At 39.0% G+C, this 22,198-nt stretch overlaps 1 protein-coding gene across 1 annotated transcript in view; it reads right to left on the reverse strand.

The window, feature by feature from the left end:
- Positions 1-10,458: 10,458 nt before the first annotated feature.
- The window catches only part of ctnnbip1 (catenin, beta interacting protein 1), a 34,105-nt gene continuing 22,365 nt past the window's right edge, over positions 10,459-22,198 (reverse strand). Inside the window, exon 4 of the mRNA XM_041800102.1 lies at positions 10,459-13,747. Within this exon, the coding sequence (XP_041656036.1) occupies positions 13,689-13,747 (59 nt within the window). The 3' untranslated portion in view covers positions 10,459-13,688. The remainder of the gene's footprint in view (positions 13,748-22,198) is intronic.

The following is a 22,198-nucleotide window of genomic DNA, read 5'->3' on the forward strand; positions in this document are numbered from 1 at the left end:
TTTTTTAGGCACTGTATTTGCATATGTGTATATTTGGAATAATTTCTGAGCATTTGGAGCTTCAGTACTTGCAAAACTGTCCCATTCAGTCAAAGCTATGAGATATGAAACATGCAAAGTGTCCGATTTTCAACTCTGAGCTCAGTTCTTCTCAGAATGTGTTCCTCTTCCTGCATGTCATACACTGTATTGCCAAAAGTATTCACTCACCCATCCAAATAATTTAAATCAGGTGTTCCAATCACTTTCATGGTCACAGGGGAATAAAATCAAGTACCTAGGCATGCAGACTGTTTCGACAAACATCTGTGAAAGAATGGGTAGCTCTCAGGAGCTCAGTGAATTCCAGCGCGGTACTGTGAAAGGATGCCAACAAGTCCAGTAGTGAAATTTCCTTGCTCCTTAATATTCCAAAGTCAACTGTCAGTGGTATTATAACAAAGTGGAAGCGATTGGGAACGACAGCAACTCAGCCATGAAGTGGTAGGCCATGTAAAATGACGGAGCGGGGTCAGCAGCACATAGTGTGCAGAGGTGGCCAACTTTCTGCAGAGTCAATCCCTACAGACCTCCAAACTTCATCTGGCCTTCAGATCAGCTCAAGAACAGTGCATAGAGAGCTTCATGGCATGGGTTTCCATGGCTGAGCAGCTGCACCCAAGCCATACATCACCAAGTGCAATGCAAAGCGTCAGATACAGTGGGATAAAGCATGCCCCCACTGGACTCTAGAGTAGTGGAGACACGTTCTCAAGAGACTTTGGACAATTCCATACTCCCAACTTTGTGGGAGCAGTTTGGGGATGGCCCCTTCCTGTTCCAACATGACTGTGCACCAGTGCACAAAGCAAGGTCCATAAACACATGGATGAGAGAGTTTAGTGTGGATGAACTCGACTGGCCTGCACAGAGTCCTGACCTCAACCTGACAGAACACCTTTGGGATGAATTAGAGTGGAGACTGAGAGCCAGGCCTTCTCGTCCAACATCAGTGTGTGACCTCACAAATGCGCTTCTGGAAGAATGGTCAAAAATTCCCATAAACACACTCCTAAACCTTGTGGAAAGCCTTCCCAGAAGAGTTGAAGCTGTTATAGCAGCAAAGTGTGGACCAACATCATATTAAACCCTATTGATTAAGAATGGGATGTCACTTAAGTTCATACACGAGTTCAAGGCGGGTGAGTGAATACTTTTGGCAATATAGTGTATAAAAAACAGAGATGACATCTCCATACATTGTGCCCACGCCCTGTACTTCAAGAAACAGGAGTAGTATGGGAAGTATGGGAATCCTGGGGGTGGACAGGTATGTTGATCCACTGAGTATATTGTGAAAAGGAGTTTCTGTCAAAGCAATATCACAGTTGGAAAGAGCTGGAGCAGATGGCTGAGGTCAGTCTGCCTTCAGGGGAGCAGCTTGACATAACACTCAGGTGGGAAACAGAGTGGAAGTTTAAAAACTTCCTTGTAACAGATACAGCTTTGGATGGATTCTTTTCAATGCAATGTGGACCAAAATGTAGGTGGTAATGTAAAAAGCAGCATTAAAGGCTTCAAAAGAAAAGAGGTAAAAATGACATTTTAGACAATAAAAAAGTACTAGTTTGTGTGTTTAAAATGGAAAGCAGGTCACTGAGAAATGTCAATGTGTCTTTCACAGATGGAAATATTGTTCTAAGAATTCAGCCTTCTGTTGTTACAGTTGCCGAGTGTCCACAGCCTCTTAATGTAAACAATGAATGCCATTCTTCTGCTTGACCTCTGATATTCCTCTTACTGGGTGAAGCAAAGAAATGTTCCCATCTCTAAGAACTGTATTTTAAATTTAGGTGAATGGGGGCAGGATAGCATAGAGGTTTTATGTTACAAGCCCAAAGTACAGATGCTACTGTCTCAAAGTGGGTGGCTTTCAATCTTTGGTGATTTACTGCATGCGCATCCCCACTCAACTATACACTATAAGGACCAAAGTGTTTGGCCACCCCTGTTTATAACTGAATTCAGGAGTTTCAGTCAGAGCTGTTGCTACATGTGAATAAAATCAAGCACATAGTCATGCAGCCTCCATTTCCAAACATTTGTGATACAAAATGGGTTGTTCTGAAGAGCAGTAACTTTGAGCGTGGTACTGTGATGAATGCCACCTTCGCAGTAAGGTCTGTGAAATGTAATCCCTGCTTTATATTCCGCAGTCAACTGTAAGTGATTAATTAGAAAGTGAAAGTGGAAGCATTTAGGAACAACAGCGACTCAGCCGCAAGTCAGAAGACCACCCAAAATCCCAGCGCGAGGTCAACGGCTGCTAAGGTGCATGGTGTGTAAGAGTTTCAAAATCTGCTGATTCTACAGCTGAAAAGTTCTGAACTTCTGACATTAATGCACACACAAAACTGTGCAGTGGGAGCTACATGGAATTGGTTTCCATGTCTGAGCAGCTGTGTGCAAGCCTCACGCCACAAAGTTTAATGCCAAGCATTGGATTGAGTGGTGTAACTGACACTAGACTGTAGAGCAGTGGAAGTGTGTTCTGTGGAAAGATAAATCATGCTTCTCTGTTTGTCAGTCAGATGGGTGTGTCTGGGTTTGACAGATGCTGGTAGAACATTACCTGCCTGACTGTCAAGTTTGGTAGAGAAGGGATAATGGTACGGGGCTGTTTTTTAGGGTTTGGGCTTGGCCCCTTATCTTCAGTGAGGGCCACTCTCAGTGCTTCAGCATACCAAGGCATTTGGGACAATGCTATGCTTCAAACTTTGAGACAACATTTTGGGAAAGACCCTTTTCTATTCCAACATGATAGCTTAAAGCAGGCCTACAAAGACATGGTTTGATGAGTCTGGTGATGAAGAACTTGACTGGCCCACACAGAGCCCTCACCTCAACCTCATCGAGCACCTTTGGGATGAATTGGAATGGAGTTTGCAAGCCAGGCCTTCTTGTCCAACATCAGTGCCTGACTTCATAAACACTCTACTGAATGAATGAGCACAAATTCCCACAGAAACACTCCAAAATTTTTGGGAAAGCCTACCAAGAAGAGTGGAAGCTGTTATCGCTGCAAGGGGGGGCATTCCATATCAGAGTACATGTATTAAAGTACAAAATCATTACAGTCCCATGTCATTACAGCATATTGAAGGTGTTATTTTGTGTCTCTACTTTGATACAGTGGAAAAATAAAAATAAACTATATTTACTTGTAATACTTAGCGAAGCAGTTAAAAGTTAATGCTAAAGGCATTTTTAGTTTGTAGCATACTGACAAAAAGAGCGAAATGCTAGTATCCAAGCTGGCTACCGTAAACAGTACCGATAAGCTTATAACAGTTTCTATAAAACTGAATAATAACAACATTGCCGGACTAAATGCCAATAGCTAATGCTAGCATCCATACAAGGTCACATAAACAATGCTTATCTGCTAATAATCAGATGCTTCAGATGCTATCTTCTAAACAAGCTCATAATAACAATGCTAACTTGCTGAATAGAATTATCTTAAAAGTTCAAAATCTTAGCAACACTGTAAGTCACAGTGATGCTCAAAAGTAACGCTAGCATACAAACAAGCTTACATAAACAATGCTAACATGCTATTACTATCTTTAAAGTTTATAATGTTAGCATCATTATAAGTCAAGGTGAAGCTTAGAGGTTCTTCAGAGTGGCAGTGAACAGGTTCACAAAATGTTTTGCTATCCTATGCTAATTATGCTGCTAAAAAGTTAACCCCACATCTGGGTTATGCTTGTTAGCATGCTAATACTGAATTCTTTATTAGGCCGAGAGGGACATAAATAAAAGTAATATCCATTATCATCCTTCTCATGTTTTTAGACACTTCATTCATAACCTTTTGCTAACACCAGAGGAAAAGTGAGGGTAAAGTCATCAGGGTTAATATTAGTGTGAAAAATAGTCTTTTTGATTTTTATTTTATCCCATCCAAAAGGCCAGTTATCACTTATTCGAGTAAAGTAAATTGATAATAAGCAGTGCTACTATGAATCAAATTTTGTAGTCAATGACATTACCATCAGACTCCCTTCTTTCTTGATGAATACCTTTTCACAAGCAAACACTTTATAATTTTGTCAGAGGGATTACAGTTCAGAGAAGGTTACAAAATGGCAGAGAGGCTGAGCATCTGATGTAAAAAGGGAGGGTCTCCTCTGTGAAGACAGTTTTAGATTCTGCTAGTTGAAGGAGCAGAGAGCAAATCTCATCTATTAGTCATGAGGTTTAGGGTGGACTAGAGTGTATCTGCAGAGCTTTGTGCAGTGCTGCAATACTCCTCAGCATGCTCCCTCCCTTCCTGCCTGCCTGCCTGCCTGCATGCTCCCCCCTCTCCTAGCTTCTCTCCTCTGGATCCCTCCCGGCTTTGTTTAATAATGTTGAGTCACAAGGTGGGAGGGAGAGTCGCCTCCCTCGCTCCTGGAGCTGCCACACGCTCCTTTTTTTTTTGCTTTGAAGATGAAAGGTGGAGCTGATCATGTTCATTAGAAGCTGTAAAGTTCAGTACTTCTTCTTGCATTTACGGGCTGGAGTTCTTTTAGTGTCAGGTCAGGGGAGTCATGTGGTTATGAACTTTCAAACAAGACATCTCTTTGAATTTCATTGATTTATAACTGCCATGATCTAAGATAATCTGAGGACAGGAGTGCATACACATTAAAACTATGAGAAATAAAATCTCCAAGTGTTCATTAACACCGTAAACACAAAGATAGACAGGACACCAACTAAGAAAGGCAGTCCTATTTTCCTTTTTTGAGACAATACATTTTTCACATAATCCAGAGGGTTTTAAATGGTTTATTCCTAGCAGCACAGTTGCCTCATGCTGCTGTTTGTATTTAGGGCAGGCTTTAAAGCCTGCAGCAGTTCTGAACTAACTCAGAGACAAAGCTGCCATATTTACTTAATGCTGAAACTGAAATAGGAACCTTAAAAGTTTCACACTGAGACAGTATTTGACCTGGAGGTTGCATGTTTAATTTATGGTTGCACTTACCGAGCTACTTTAACTTTTTCTCAAATTTCGTTCCTGATATAGAAAAAAATCCTATCTGAGTTGGCAAAAATAGCAATAATTTCTCTCTGAAGATTTAACAGGTTTTAATCCAATAAGGGGATAATTTCCTTTTAGTTAAATAAATACTCAGCACACAGAGGCCCCACACAAACAATCTTGTATACTCTTAAAAACAAAGGGAAAACCCATGATAAACAAGCGGGGGAACACAACAGGATTAAGATTATTTCCATATGAAACATTTAAATTGGCCACATAAAACACAAGAGAGGATAAACCTTAGTTTTTTGTGCTTTGGATAGATGGTGTTCATCCCTCCAGCTAAGTTCAAGAGGCTTTTAGTGTTCCTGTAAAAGAGCATTGAAGCTGTTTCAGAGACTGATAGCTGGTTCGATCAGCAGAGGGGATTGTTGGTGTATTCCATCAGTGCCTTAGTGAGACTTCAGGGATCAGAGAGCATTTTTGGAGTGCTTAACAGAACGCTTACAAGTACTTATCGTACATAAATCACCTGACTGATTCCATTTGTAACTGTTCATTACCTTCAAACGAAGGAATTATTAACAAATCTGAATCTGCTTATTAAAGATGCTCTATCTGCCTATTTCTCCAATCTGATCAACAATAACAAGCACAATCCTAAATTCTTGTTTCACACCATTAATCAGCTACTGAATCCCGCCCATCCTGCTTTCACTGCTTTCGCCACAGATGACTAAAAAGCTTTTAGATTTCTTTGTTAGCGAGATCAATGTCTCAGATCTAATCTCAACCCAATTCATAATTCCTTTAACCAAGTCTTGTCTATCAGAGTTCAGCCCATCTGACCTTTCCAACTCTGTCACTGTCATGCGCCCATCTTCTGCCCCTGTCGACACAATCCCCACTAAATTTCTTAAAGACGTCCTTCCTGCACTTTACCCCTGTCTTCTCATGAACACTAACCAGTCTCTCTTTTTAGGCTACCTTCCTGATTAGTGTGTTTCTCTCCTCCTTAAAAAACCCTCATTAGATTCCTCAGACTTTCTAACCATAGACCAATTTTTAAACTTCCATTTATTTCCCAAATCCTTGAGAAAGTTATTGCGCAGCAGCTTCTTACAGTTATAAAAGTCACAATATTTTTGATCAATTTTAATAAGGTTCTTGTCAGAAATACAGCACTAAAACAGCACTCAGAAATATAGCACTAAAACAGCACTCATACCTCAGACTCCTGAAAGTTTCTAACGACATTTTAAAGGTGAATTCTCCATCTTGGTTCTCTGGACCTTTCAGCAGCCTTTGACATTATTGATCATGTCATTCTAATTGACTGTTTAGCAAAGTGGGTTGGCATCTCAGGTACATCTCTGAAATAGTTCACCTCCTACCTCTCTGACAGATATTTCACTGTGTGTATTGAAAACTTTAAATCCTCTTCAGCTCCCTTGCAATGTGGAGTTCCACAAGGGTCAATTCTGGGTCCAATCCTATTTTCACTTTATAAGTTACCTCTGGGTGATTTGCTCCGGTCCACCATAACACCTCTTACCACTGTTATGCTGATGATACTTAGGTGTACTCTTCATTTAAACCTAATCACTTCAAAAATATATCTGTCCTTCATGCCTGCCTTTCTTCTGTTTCTAACTGGATGTCTCAAAAATTTTCTCAGTCTCAACCCAGATAAAACTGAAATTCTTGTAATCGACCCTGAAAATTTTTATAAGGAGGCCAGCCACTACACAGGACCCCTGGCCATTAATATTAAGTCCTCTGCCAAGAAGCTTGGTGTTGTATTTGAACATTTAAACTTTGACTCTCAGATTATTAAAGTAGAACAATCTTGCTTCTTTCAGCTTGGAAACTTTGCAAAAATTTGTAAGGCACTTTGTATCTGTGTGTTTTAAATAAATAAAGATTATTATTATTATTATTATTATTATTATTATTATTATTATTATTATTATCACTATTATTATTATCATCATTATATTTCTAATTGCCTTGTATTTTTTTTTATTAAGGAGAATCTCAGACTTAGAAGACCAGTTTTTTAAAAATTCACAGCATTTCAAGCTGCAGAGAACAGACAATTATTTATCCAGAGAGGTTTGCTGCCTTGGACTCAACAGTGAAGCATGGTAGTGGCAGCATCATGCTGTGGGGGGCATTATTCAGGAGCTGGGACTGAGAAACAAAGCACAGAGATATCCTCAATATAAACATGCTCAGCAGCACTCAGGACCTCAGACTTAGCCAGAGGTTCACCTTCAAACATGGCAATGACCCTAAGCACACAAGATGACACAGGAGTGGCCTAGGGATGACTCTGTGAATGTCCTAGAGTGGGTCGGCCAGAGCCATGACTTAAACCCTATTGTAAGTGGCTGTCCACTAACAGTCCCCAGCCAACCTGACTGAGCTTGAGAGGATTTGCAGAGAAAAATTGAAAAAAACAAACAAACAAAAAAACGTCCAGGTGTGCAAAGCTTGTTGCGTCATATTCAAAAAGACTCTAGGCTGTAATTGCTGCCAAAGTTGCTTTAACCAAGCACTGAGTAAAGGGTCTGAATACCTATGTCCATGTGATATTTCAGTGTAATAAATGTGCAATAAAAATCAGTTTTGCTTGTTATTATGGGGTACTGGGTGTAGAAAAAAATACATTTAAACAACTGTAGCATCAGACTGCAACATAACAGGTATCCTGCTGCCACTTACTCCGAAAGATATTTTTCAGGTTTCAGGATATTTTCACAAATGTTTAACATATACTGATGATAAGATGCTGCTGGAGTAGTCTCACCAGCTTCTGAGCAAACATTTTAGCCCTTTCCTCTAACAGGACCCATAGTTTCAGACAAGACTGAAGCATCCCACTGCACTGTAAAGTAGTAAACACTATTTTAAACAGTGAGACTTCCCTTCTTGTGTGCTTATTGAGATGTTGAAAGTGACCTTATGGTTGTTAAGCAGCTGCCCTTAGTGTGTGGATACTTATACAGAACCACAGAGCCGCTACAGTACGCTGCTCACACTCACACTCACACACACACACACACATACACACACAGTTGCATAACGTGACATGACAGTGCTGGTGGCGACTATCAGCTGGCTGCTGCACAGACGGCCTGCTGTGGCTCTCATCTGGGTGACATGAGATAAACACAACATCAGGCTCACGTGTACAGGGAGGCTTATGAGTCTGTGATGCTCTTTGAGGCAACAGCAGACAAATTGTCTGAATATCTCAACTTGAATCTGTTAGTATTTATAGCAATGATAAATGTTAACATAAATGTTACATCCATATGTAAACAGGTAATGATACACTGTTGTTACAGTCTGAACATTCAGCAGTGACTTAAACAAGAGATCAACCTATTCTGATGAGAAACAGAACTGTTAATGTCAGTAAATGATATTCAGAGAGAAAAATTAGCCAACAGCTGCCGTGATTCCCTCAGCTCACTCGCTCTACATGGCAGGATTCTTCTGCATCTGTGAGAGAAGACATGGGAACAGTGAACAGATGCTGATCATTAGCACAGGAAAAACATGATCCTTTTCTCAGAGATGATGACCAGATGGCACAAGATGAAGATATCATCTGACAACCTGACAGGAAAAATGTACAGTACACTCTGAGTGTCCTAAGAAAGGCAGCACAATGAGCAGAGTTACAGACAAGAAATATAACATTTATAAACACAGATCAATTAAATCCTGAATCATAGAGCACAAAGTCACTTGCCAAAACATCTACAACTTGAAGCATCATCCTCCAATGCCTTCAATCTACTTTTAAAAAGACTTAAAGAGACCAGCTCCCCAAGACATAGAGTCTCTGCAGTAGATTCCAGGCTACAGGAGCAGCTTACCTGAAACTCCTTTCACCCATTTCAAGACGGACTTTGGGAACAGAGTAAAAATAAGTCTTGTGACTGAGTCACAGAGCGAAGACTGTAACTTCCAGAATTTTTCATATGAATAAGATCACAAAAGTATGATGGATGCAGATTTATTATGGCCTTATAAATAAGGATAAGCCAATGATTTAGCCTACACTTTTGTGGGACTAGTTGATGAAAAGTATTTAAAACAACACAATGAAGGGTGGAAGTGATTTGTAGAGGTCCAGCCTCCTCCCACAGTCAAAAAGGATGCTCGTTAGGTCTCTAAAGAACAGAGACTAAATCTGAATTTCTCCTTTGATTTTGAATAAGTTTATGGTATCAAACCTCAAAGGGAAAAATAGAATAGATGCTGAATCTAAACTTGATTATTAAGGCTCCTATGAAACTCTAAAGTCAAGGTGAAAACAGATTTTTACAAAGTAATGTCAATTAGATAAATATTTGTAATGTAAAATAATTGACTGTATAAACATCATCTCCTTTAAGTCAGTATTTAGTAGAAGCACCTTTTGCTGCAATCCCAGCAGTGAGTCTGTGAGGATAGGTCTGAATTAGGCTTGCATATCTGGACACCTCAATTTCACACCATTCTTCTTAGCAAAACTGTTCAAGCTTAGTCAGGTTGCAGACATTCAGTGCTTTGGGATTTTTCCTGTATCCATCCCCTGAGGTGCTTGGAGTGTTCTTATGTCTTCATGGTGTAATGGTAGCTCGGAATACTGTTTAACCAGTGACTGGACCTTACAAACACAGGTGTCTTTATACTATTTTCACTTGAGAAACATTCACTGTACTCAGGTGATCACCATGTTACTAACTGTGAAAATACTAGCACCAACTGGCTTGACCATTGGAATTGGGTCACTTTAAGGGGGTGAGTATTTATGCAGTTACTGATTTTACCTTAAATATTTTTTGTTTAATTGGCATTACTTTGTAGAAATCTATTTGTTTCACTCTGACATTTAAGATTTTATTTCAAGCCAAATTTTATCAGCTATGATTGATTTATAAAATCAATGAAAGGATAAATCATCCAAGGGGGTGGATGTGATTTACTGTATATTGTGAGCAAAGCACAAAACTGACATGTCATTTAGACCACATGGGGCTGTGTTAAAGGTGAAAAAAAAAAGTATGATTTGTCGTCTTCAAAAGATAAATGTCAACATAGTTAAGATATACGCCAAGCAGGAGAGCCCTAGTAAGGTAGATACAGATAAGTTACAGCATTGCCAGCATCTCATCTTTCTAAATTAAATGTTCAGTCCTGTTTCCTTCTTTGTGTGTTTTTCACTTTTTAGACTGATAACTTTGATTTCTGAAGAGACAGACGATAAGAAAAGAAACATGATAAACTTGGCTGAATTCTCTCCTTGTAATGTGAGGCCTTATCTCAGGATAAACATCCTTTGTGTGGCCATAAACCTGCAATATGGGATGGGAAAACAAGTTTCTTAACACTAAGCTTAGATGTTTAGTTTGCAAAAGAGCAAAGTAAGACACTTCTCACTGTTTAAAATATCTTTAATGGTTCAGTTGGTATAGGATTTGGAAGCATTAAGTCAAGACATGGTCAGCAGCCGTACAAAACAAAACCAACTAACTGATGTTGACTGAGAGAAAGAACAAAATACAAAGGCAACACAACAAAAAATAAAACAAAATAAAATAAGAAAGGACAGTTAGGCAACGTCAGTTCATCACAGTAAAAGATACATCGATCCTAACCAAATTCAACGGCATGCCCAAAAACAAAATCATAGCAAATTACATGGTGATCATACATACACACACACACTCTTCACATACACTCATCCATCTGGTGCGAAGGCTGCAGAACAACCCTGATAGGTAAAATGTACAGTAAGACACCTTTTAGAGAAAAGTAACGCAATGCATAGACAAATAAAGAATGTTTAAAACAAAAGTAAACAAAAAGACAAATTTTTTTGTCATAGGCAGACAGCGTGACCGATGTGTTGGCCGTTTATGATGTGATGATGAAAGCTGCGGACATTCAAAAAGAAGTTATTGCCAACAAGATTTAATGGATAACACTTTACTCACTGAAAATGGTTTTTTTTAAACATTTTAAAAGAGCGGGTAGCTTCCACAAACGTTTACAAACAACGGTCATTGTGGCTCGGCTTCAAAGAAGCTCGGCTCCTCTTGAATGAACATTATAAACCACGAGGCAGACATGCTTGGCTTCAAAACATTACATTACAATTATTTTAAGTTATACAAGTTAACAAAGTGTACTTAAAACACATTAAATATAGAGCATGTCACTAGAAAAACATGTCAGGTGTTAACAAATACTCTTTTGAGATATTCCAGTCGAGTCAATTATCACAGAGAAAAATGTTTCAATCACTGAAAGAATAAAAATGCTTACAAAGTTTGTTTTTTAAATCCACTGAACCAAACATAGACTCTCTGTGCTAAATATCAAAATGTATGTTTTGCAGATATCTCACTGATAATAGTGCAAGAGATACAGTACAGCCAGAAATAGCACACGGTTGTTATGTTTGCTTCATGGGTTGAGTCTACAAGTAGTTAAAATTAGAGTTTGTGTGATTTTAGTGTAACAAAGAGCCGCTGCTGATGACTAGAGAGTTGGCCCCTCACCATCTACTGGCTACTCGTCTTTAATGATGCGTTCAGGGAACAGGGAGTCATTTCAGTAAACAATAAATTCCAACTACAGCCATCTCTTATCAGTTTTCTTAATCATAATGTTAATTTTATCTTACACTTAAAAAAAAAAAATACAGTTGGCACAATCAATTCATTATTGTATTTTCCCAACCATCTGTACAATAAAAAAAAAATTTTACATGCCAAAATAACCCAAAAGCGGTATTTGTTTTGGGAGAATGTGTACACCTGTGTTTCATGTGATTATATCTGCTAGTGTCTTTAACTCTTTTGCTTTTCTCCGGAGAAAAGCAGTGTTGCACTCTCAACAGGCTATGGTTCAAAATAAAGCAGCAGAACAAACGAGGGGCCTCATTTATAAAAAAAAAAATGTGCAGAAAATGTTGCAAGGCTTTACATTTCAGAATCACACTACCCATACCACTGCCATGATCCTGCCAAGTTACCTCAGACTTTTATAGAAGGATTCTTAACTAAACGCTGCAGAGCAGTACTGAGCAGCGTTTTGACTTGTCACAGCACTGCACTACACAATGTGGAAAGTAAAGAGTTAGTTTACTTTTGCATTGCCAAAAATTATTATTCTTTAACTACTTATTCCAGATGTTAACTGTAAAAATGGCATGTTGCAGACTGTGTAATTTTGCAGCCTCATAGCAGGAATCTCTTAAATAATGGCTCTGTAATATGCTCACAATCTGAAAGTAAACTAGGCAGAGACGTTCAGCATTACACATAGGCTGTACTGCAGGTTACAGCTGTTAAAATGATAATACTACATTTGCTTTTACTATGATGTTACTCTTGTTTCTTCTATCTAAAAAATCAACATAATGGGGCAACTGCCACAGTTTAAATGCCTTCCTCTCTGCCATATCACCTGCTCAATCAGCAAGCTACACGCAGGCACTTGCCTTTCGCTGGCACACAGCTACATGCTATCGGTGTACAGGCAGGAGAGAAACAAAAACAATGCAGATGCTTCCAGGAATTTTATTCTTTTTTCCTATTTTGGAAAAGAAAAATGGTGATGTTTATTCAGTAACGGACTACTGTGAAAAAGTAGCTAGTCACTTATTACTTAAATTGCAAAACCAATGCCTTTTTGTATCTCATTACCGCAAAAGTAATCAGAGTACCCAAACAGATTACTGTGAAACAAACTACCACCAATACTGCTGCAGATTTAAAATGCTGCAGATTTAGAGCTGTTTTTTTAATAGATCTGCTTTTACCAACATCAGAAAACTCTACAGAGGCATTATCAGTACATGATCATAGGGAGAAATGGACTTATCCTGAAGAGTGGTCCTAGGTAACTTTATAATAAATTAACCGCACAGAATTTAGTTTTAAGTTGTCTAAGTTTTGATGAATTGCTTTTTCTTTAGTATGCAGGTTGCACTAGATGTGTGGCAAAGTTATAAATGCATCTCCCTTGCCTTGGTTTATACACTAAACATTTATAAATGAGACCCCTCATGTGACAGAATACAAAAGCCTTTATATCATGACAGCTAAATCAAAAACAATTTCAGCCCCTGTAGGGTAAACAAATAATTAAAATCTCTCCCCTAACACGATCATTCATCACATTCGCTGCTTGACCAAAACTATATTTCTCTTTGCTTTAATCAGCTGCTGACTGGTCATTTCTTCCATTGACCACAGCAGATATAACACGTAACACTGCCTATGGACAAAATAATACAAAACAACAACCCTCCCACCCCAAAGAAAAAAAACTACATTTGATATTCATCCACACAATCTGTGAGTGTTTTCACTGACCGCCTTCTTTGAAAGGCTTCAAACCCACAGTGAAGCACTTGAGTGCATCTCAGGTAATGGTGTGCCAGCTTGTGTGAGGAGGAGCTGGGGATGGAGGAGGCGGGGGGGAGAGTGAGGCAGCCACCTCCTGGAGTCTCTTCCCCTCCTTGTCGTGCCTCCCGGATGCCCCTCCTCTCCTGAGCTCATCAGTGTCGTGTTTGGGTTGTTCATGGATCACATGCGGGGCGGGGCAGGGGTTGGGCAGGATGCACTGGGGTGGAATGGAGGGGGGTTGGCTGAGCCCAGGGTCACTGGCGCCGGTCCTCCGTCTCTGACCGCGAGAACGCCATCACTACGTCCTCTGCACCTGAAAACACAAAAACAGGAGAATGTCATCAAAGTCTTCGAAACAAGTTATATTACAGTTACACAGCTTAGATATTCATCTAACACGCTTATCACTGATGAGCTCTTATTGCTGCTACACAGGTGGCATGTGGAAGCACCTAAGCGGAACAGTATTGATGGGCAGTTGGGCAGCCTCTGCATTCAGCCTGAAGCTGTGGTGTGGATTTGTGAATGTGACTGAATGAAAAAGTGCTTTGAGCAGCCAAAAGACTGCAAAAGCATTGCACAAAGTCAGGTACATTTACCTTTTTAATTTTTTTGTGTGCAAAAATATCAATCAAAATGTAAGGCAACAAAGTGACTACACACCTGCAGACAGAAGCAAACAAAAGACATCCTCTTTATTCAGAAGTACTAATGATAGGAAAATTGAGAGGACTGTTGAGTATAATAGGGTATAAAATCCTATTCATCCGCTATCCTTGCTTCAAGCACCCCAGACTGGTCTTGAATCCTGAAAAATCCTCAGTGAGTTTTGAGTGAGCCACTTGCGATCAAATCACTCAAAACCAATGTTATCACAAGGAGTAAAGCACGCCAAGTCTCTCTTCAGGTCCTCAGATCCTGTCTGTATCCTGTAAATCCTGTCAGCTGTGACTCTACAGCCGGGAGGGAAATGCACCACCATGAAAATCCTTTATTGTGCATGCAGGTAATGTCATCACTTGACATGATTGAATGTTGTGGAGAGCCACCGCCTTCTGTCAAAGCACCCTGACTAAAGCCTCATTCACACGTGCGAAAAATCCTGAAAATGTCTCAAATTTACCCTGCTGACTGCATGTATCAACACAAATAGACACAATTTTCACTAAGACTTCTCCCTTCTAGCTCTTTACTATTAGAATTTTCAGAATAGAATTTTAGAATAGAATTTTCATCATGAAGTCGGGAATGGCTGATGTGTAAACATAGTGGTAAATGTTCATTGTAAATGGTGATGAAGCCTTGCTAGACACGAGACCATGGCATAGACTGTAAAGTGCTGGACCAGAAAGATCTCTGTGCATGGAATAACACTAAATCGATAAAGCTCATTTCAGTCCAAAGATTCGTGATGAAATGAGCAGAAACTTGCAAGTGCTTGCAGAGGGCCGGCTATAAGATCACAGCACTGTGACTGACAGAGATGATGCATAATTTCCACTGTGATGACTTTCACAGTCAGTCAATTTAAAGAGATTTTTTTCTGAAGCTACTGGACATTAAATCTATCTCTACAAGAGGATAGTACTATTAACTGTTGATCACTGTTGATACTGTGCAAAATCAGGCTGAGTGATTCCTTCTCATCACGAATTCTTTAATTTGCTGAACTGAAGGGCAAGCAAAACTCTGATTAGAGCTGAAACAGTTGAGTTCAGACAGCAGCAACTTCTATGCTCTAACACGGTCTAATCAATCTTGGGTTGATTTTGTGATTGTGCTGAATTTAACACAGCACTACTATAAAGGCAAAAATACCATTATAACATTGTAAAGTAAACTCTGTTGTTTCATCTGCTTTTTTTTGTGTCGTGCTGCCTCCTAAGACCTGCTCCTGCTGGACTGTCTCTGCTGTGAGGTGAATATGAGAGTTTTTCCTCCTGAAGTTTCCAATAATAGCAGTTTGGGTTGAAACGACTTCTCGAGTAATTCAATGCACTCCATAACAAAAATTCTAAACAAAAATTATCTGCATCAATGTCATACCTATATATGCCAATGGTTTAAGCTTGGACATCGTGCTGCATGTTGCACTGTATACTGTGTATTACACAGGCCATTATTTGTGTGGCACCGTGGATTTGCATTTACTGTGGCAAAATTGCAGTTAAAATGATGCAATGTGTGAAAATCATGAAAGAGGAGAGCGAAGGTGCTGCGCCTTTTATGCACCAACTATTTGTGGCATTATGGCAGTCACAGATTTATTTATTTAATGTAGCGGTGCAGTGTTGTAACTTTTTTTATTATCCTTGGAGAGTAAAGAGACTACACAGGCTATACTATGCACATCTCCAAGTTTATGTGCTGCCTGCAGGACTTGTTGGTCTAAGACAGTGGTCAGTTTGTGTAGGCAGACTGCAGAGGATTTTATAAACTTCCCTGTTTGATCCGAGAGTTATACAGAGCAGAGCCAGGCTTCATGATTTAAGTCCCGTTTTGGTGCTTTCTGTCCGTCCCTCTCTCTTCTGCACAAGTCAGGTGAAGCTGTAAATTGTTATTTATTTAAAATTCCTGTTCCCTCTAGGTCAGCAGATGGTGTTAAAACATCTTATTTTTAGAGAGGATGAACTCACAAAAAAATGAGGTTGAAAAAATTGTGAAAAAATGATCGCCCTTTGAAAAATACATCACATTCCTGTAATGTAAGAGTACAGCTTTTAGTGGCATCATTAGACCACTGTGGGAATAACGAAGCTTTATTTCTTGCTAGAATGTGAAATATTACACTCATGCCAGAGTGCCAAATGTTTAAATGACTTTGACAAAATAAATGCCCTTTACAAAAATAAAAATAACATGATGACAAATCAAAGCATAAAAATAAACTAGTTAGCACTCTAACTTTCCAGAAAGAGGCTCCCCAAACATAGTTATGGAAATATTTATAGAACTGTTTAGTTTATTTCCATTTGAATTTCAAATTAAGGTTTATGTCACTAAAACTGAAATATTAAACTATTCTTTTGTTAGAAAACCTGTCATGCAACAATGACCTTTATCGCACTGCATTTATATGAAGAAGTTGTAGTCGTTTATGAGACCCATCTTTTCTAATTTATCCACTACCATTATTTTTGAATGAGGAAAAAGTGATTAATTTAAAAAATAATGAGTATCAAATATTTCTTATTGGATGATTAGATTAATCAATAGAAGAAGAAACAGAATACTGGATTGTGTGCATATGTGATTGCAGCTATACTGTGAGACATGGTGTAGCCTCAGACAGCGTTCTACTCTGACATGATAACCTGAGATCTGAGGCTGTGGCCCTGGTAAATCTTCTCTAGCTGATGACTTAACCTCTCTAAGCTGTGGCAAAACAATCAAAAAAGGACTGGAAAAATACAGAGCACAAGATGTGGTTTCTTTTAGTTTAGTTTTTTTTTTTTTTTTACAAGTTAATCAGCACTAAGTGATAATTACATTCTCATCTAAGGTGAGTCAACTACTGGTTTCTGCCAGTTACACAATGGGACTCTGTCAGCTGGCTTTTGTTTAACAAGGAATCACTTATTAGTCTGCTGCCAACTGTGATTCATCAAGTGATTTGAGCCTGCCCACACCTGCTGAGACTGTTTTTCTCCCATAAATGAACATATATTTTCTTTTTCTGTTTGAGTATGATTCAGTAAAATACACAAGGTTCTTTAGTGCCTAAAATATCCACACTGGTTTCATAAGGACCTTGTTTATTTGGTGAGGATTTGTTTGCATTTGAGAAAATCAGTGAACAGATCCTCCAAAAAGAGAAAGAAAAAAGTTGAAATGCTTCTGTCAGATGAAAAAGGGACAAAAAAAATCATTCTTATTTCATGTATTCCCTTTTCTGATGGCAGTATATTAATTGTGAGACCACAGTGTTCACACAGTGGCATGTCTAGTGGCTTCAAACTCTTAATTTAAAACCCGCTTTTAAAACATGACAGCTATCTGCCTCTGCCAACAGTAAGCCTGATTAATTTCTTAAATTAAAAATATTTGACAAGCTACAATCACATTTACAGCTCGACCACCGACTTTCACACTTCGCAGACCCTTGATAAGCATTGCTAGCAGCACCTTGCACATGTCTGCTAGAAAAAAAATCCTCTTTTCTCCACAGCCCTCCATTGCTCGTTAGATTTAATTATTGTGGAGATATGAAAGTAGGCCAGGGACTGAGATTTTCCGCTCCTATTTGGCACAAAAGGCAGACTTTTCATCAGACAGCACAGTCCCACCAAACAGAATTTTTGTGTTTCATTTTGCTATCTCTGCGACTGGGTAATTAGCATCTTTCTATTCAGGTCGTCTTGAGCTTGGTAAGATGGAGACATTTTGGAGGAGGGGGTGCATTTCAATATGAACTTTCAAGTTCCTTGTCCTGTGGGAGATCATTGGAAAAGGAGAGAGGAAGCAAATCTGCAAAAACAGCACCATGAGAGGAAAGCAGAGATAAAAATATTGGCATAGACATGCTGTTCTTTTGTTAATAACATGAATCTTATCTGCTTTGAGAAGCACACGGGGATAATGATGCTCCAACAAGAGGAAAATTATGTAACATCATACAAAGGAGACCTTGACCTGAGCTACAGAACAGCTGAACAGCACTGCTGTCAAGATGATGTTTTGGCACAGGAACTTGCAATAACATCCATTTATTACAATGAGTGCCAGTCTGAATCAGTTTATGTCTGGCTGAAGGAGCTGGGCCGTGTATGACGGGTGGGTCAGAGGAAGGACGAGTCTCACGCTGTGCAACCTGAGCCCAGTGACCAGCAGAAAATGCTCTCAAAATACCCCACAGGGCCCAGAGGAAGGCTGGGCTATATCTGGTTTTTATTTTAGTGCTTTGCCTGGGAGTCATGTTTGGACCTCGCCCTGCCACAAACACACACAATACACACACAAAGAAGCTCAAGCAAACACGATGAAAACGTCAGGTCCCTCAAAGCAGTTGCCTAGCGACAGATAAAAATCAGGCTGCTGCTGCCAATGAGGAGAGGGCTTTCAGGGATGCAGCACCGGCCCCTCCCTCCCTCCCTCCCTCTGATGTGTGCTGATCCCCTCCTCACCCTGTCTGATGGGGGTAAACAGATTGGCTCTGGACAATGAATTACATAAATGATAGCGACAACAGGCATGTCATCCGATGTGTTGTCTATAAATAGTTTAAAAAGAGGGAGAGCCACCTGATTCATTACAGAAAATGTCTTTCCAGGAAAAGATGATGGAGGTAAAAGTACAACTGTTTTTAAAACACAGTGGAAGAGTATTTCATTCATAGCTTTATGAAACTGAGCCAATACTTAAAGAAGGCATACTTGCAATCTGAATACTTATTGCAATACTAAATATTTCGTCTAATGCTGCAACAATGCTGTCGGTCAAATCTGAGTAATAGATAAACTATTGATAGGTATGTAATGATGCCTCACAATTTTATCAAAATAGGTACAAATACAGACCATTTAAACTGATCTGACCAAGAAATACATAGCTGGGAAGCATGATATTGGATATTGGCCAATATCAGTTATGCCAATATTTACAAAGTCATTATAGCCAAAGTGGCATTGATAGAGAAATAAATGTAGTACAGATCTAGGGTTGGGTGTTGTTTGGATTTTTCCAAAATCGCTACTTTTTAAAAGGTGCTGCCCCAATGGATACTTTTAAGAGAAAAGAAGTGTTTTAAAAGTTGGCAGCTGAATAGCAGATCTGTATCGAAATAAGATGCATATAAAACATTTAAGTAAAGAAATCAGGTGTAACTTCACATAGCGTATTTCATGCCCGTCCTTTGGAGAGATGGGGATCATGTTGGGATAATGAGGTACCGAAATGGAGCACCTACATTCGGTACAGTTGCTATCAGATGTGTTGGTACCTGTGCTCTGTTGGTTTCAGATTTCAATACTCATCCCTATTCAAACCTAAAACTTCAGTTCTTAAAAAACACACAAGTTGACAGATGCACAAAGAAACAAGCTTTTGTTAACATTTAAGGAGCGAGCAAGAACAGAGAAAAAGATTTTAGTTACGTACAGTAGGTCTGTTGGTCTTGCCTAAAACTTGGGATGGAGACTGTCATTGTTTATCAATGTTGATACCCTTATTGATAATCCTTATCAATCTGCCCTTTCTGATACCACTATCGATGCTCTTCTGTTGTTTGGTGGCAAGACAAAATGATTTACTCGTCTTCAAACTTAAAACTGAGTGTTTCTAAGGAACACTGAGCTTTTAGGTCTAAACTATGTTTAAATATCTGTGTCAGCAAAGATCTACTTATAAATATCGGCATATCGGATATCAGCAAATTCTAATATTTTCCATTCCTACATAAAATGATGTTACATCACAAAGTCTGTGAGACTCAACAGCAGTTGCGATGAGCGAAAACATAATTGATTTTCAAGTTTTTGAAAAGTACAGAACCAAGTGCTTAATCTTCATCCCTACCTTGAACTCCACAAAATTATTCATACATCTGGCCGTTATTTATGGCTGCTATATCAGCAGATATATCAGCAGACATGTCTATATCAGAAAGAAAAATAAAGGCATATTTTGCGTTTCTATTGTTAAAGAACTGTAAGAAAATTATCACAATAATCTAAAAATTGACCTTGATAATTTTTTACAAAGTGAGAGAATCAAAAAACATGTTAACATCTAATTGTGACCCAAGAATTTTGAAACATACCCTATCATGTCATGATTATATTGCTGCTTCTAAAGCATTAAATGCTATCTAAAATTTTGTTTCTCTCTTTTCAAGGTGACTTCTGACTTTTAAACAACATCTAAGATCTTATCTGCAGCCTATCCCAGCTGGCGGAATCTGGATTGGTCAGTCAATCACAGGGCTAGTGTATAGAGACAGACAACCAGGCATGCTCACACTCACACCTACAGCCAATTTAGAGTCACCAATTAACCTAACGAGCATGTCCTTGGTGGTGGGAGGAACCAGAGTACCCGGAGAGAACCCACACATGCACGGGGAGAACATGCAAACTCCACAGAGAGGCCCTGGCCAGGAAGAGAACCAGGAACCTTCTAGTTGTAAGGCAACAGCGCTAACCCCTGTGCCACTGTGTAGCCCATAATAAATCGATCATTTGTAAATACACTCACTAACTACTTCCTTTGACACATCTATGCAATGTAATGTACACCAATAACAACAGCCGTTGTAACACTTGTTTGAACTATATTTAGGGGATCAGAAGCAGCTATTTGTTTTACTTACTGATAAATTTTAAAAATGTGAGAAAAGTTTAACCAACCTACAGGTACATCTCAAAATATTAGAACATCATAAAAGAGTTCAATATTTTTTGTTACCCATTTCAGAAAGTGAAACCCATATATTATATACTCATTACACATAGAGTGAAATATTTCAAGCCTTTATTTCTGGAAATGTTGATGATTATAGCTTACAGATAATGAAAACCCAAAATTCAGTCTCAGAAAATTAGAATATTGTGAAAAAGTTCAATATTGGAAAGTCATGGTGTCACACCCTGATCAGCTAATTAACTGAAAACACCTGCAAAGGTTTCCTGAGCCTTTAAATGGTCTCTCAGTCTGGGTTAGTAGGCTACACAATCAAGGGGAAGACTGCAGACTTCACAGATGTCCAGAAGACAGTCAAGTACCCCCAAAAATCCATACTGGTGGCACTATGATAAAGAAATATTTTTCATGTCCAAGCAGTAAAAAATATTTACCTGAATAATGGACAAGCAAACACAGTCTTTCCTCAACATCTAAGACTATAAAATCAATAGGTGGTTGAAAAAAGGTAGTCTGAAATTTACAAGAAAACATACACAGTTGCCCTAAACCTCAAAGGATGAGAGGGCTGTGAAATGAACCCAAAAAGAGCGTGTTTGAAGTTTAAGGGCCCCCTGCTGCGTCTCTTGAGCCCTGCAGTCTGAATAAGCAGCGAAAAAGAAGCCGCCGCCACATTATGACTCCAGAGCTGCGCTCAGTTATTAGTCAGGAGTAGCAGCACTCGAGGTCACAATCTGTGCAGGGTCAGCTGAGAGGATAAAGACAGGATCCCCCCCCATCCACCCACCCACCCACCCTCATGGAAACGACAGCAGGGGCGCGTTAAGAAGCACGACATACACCAGGGTGGGGTGTGTGGTCCAGCTCAACATGTTGACATAAACAAACACAGCAGGTCTTCTCTTACGCAGCGTATTACATCAATGATGTGCTGCTGCATAGTTATAATACTACCTTTTATTCAGTTATTGATTCAAAGCCCTCTTTCTATCTCAGTTTTAAAAGCGTATATTTAATTTAGTTTTTCTATTCTTTTTCTTATCATTCATGGTTCACTTTAGTAAAACAAGAACATCTGTGTCCCGCATTACCGCTTCAGCATTATTTTTGCATTGTTACATAGCCATCAAGTAAATGTTGATATCTACAGCCTATATTTCCATTTTTATTTTCAATTAATGTTGTCTGCTGTAGGAACAACTGAGGACATAAAAATATATTTCAATAGGAAAGAAGCAAATTAATGATTTAAGAAAATGTCAGATTTATGCAACACTTTGTTCTTCACCTCTGGACTTAGTGTAGGTTAAAAATCTCAGTAAACATTTTAAGGCATCCTTTTTCTCCTTTACACGTGTGTCCTTTAAAAAGAATCTTGACATTTTGCAGGTCAAATGTGCTAAGTGAG

This window comes from Cheilinus undulatus, linkage group 11, assembly GCF_018320785.1.
Source record: "Cheilinus undulatus linkage group 11, ASM1832078v1, whole genome shotgun sequence".
Lineage (NCBI taxonomy): Eukaryota > Metazoa > Chordata > Actinopteri > Labriformes > Labridae > Cheilinus > Cheilinus undulatus.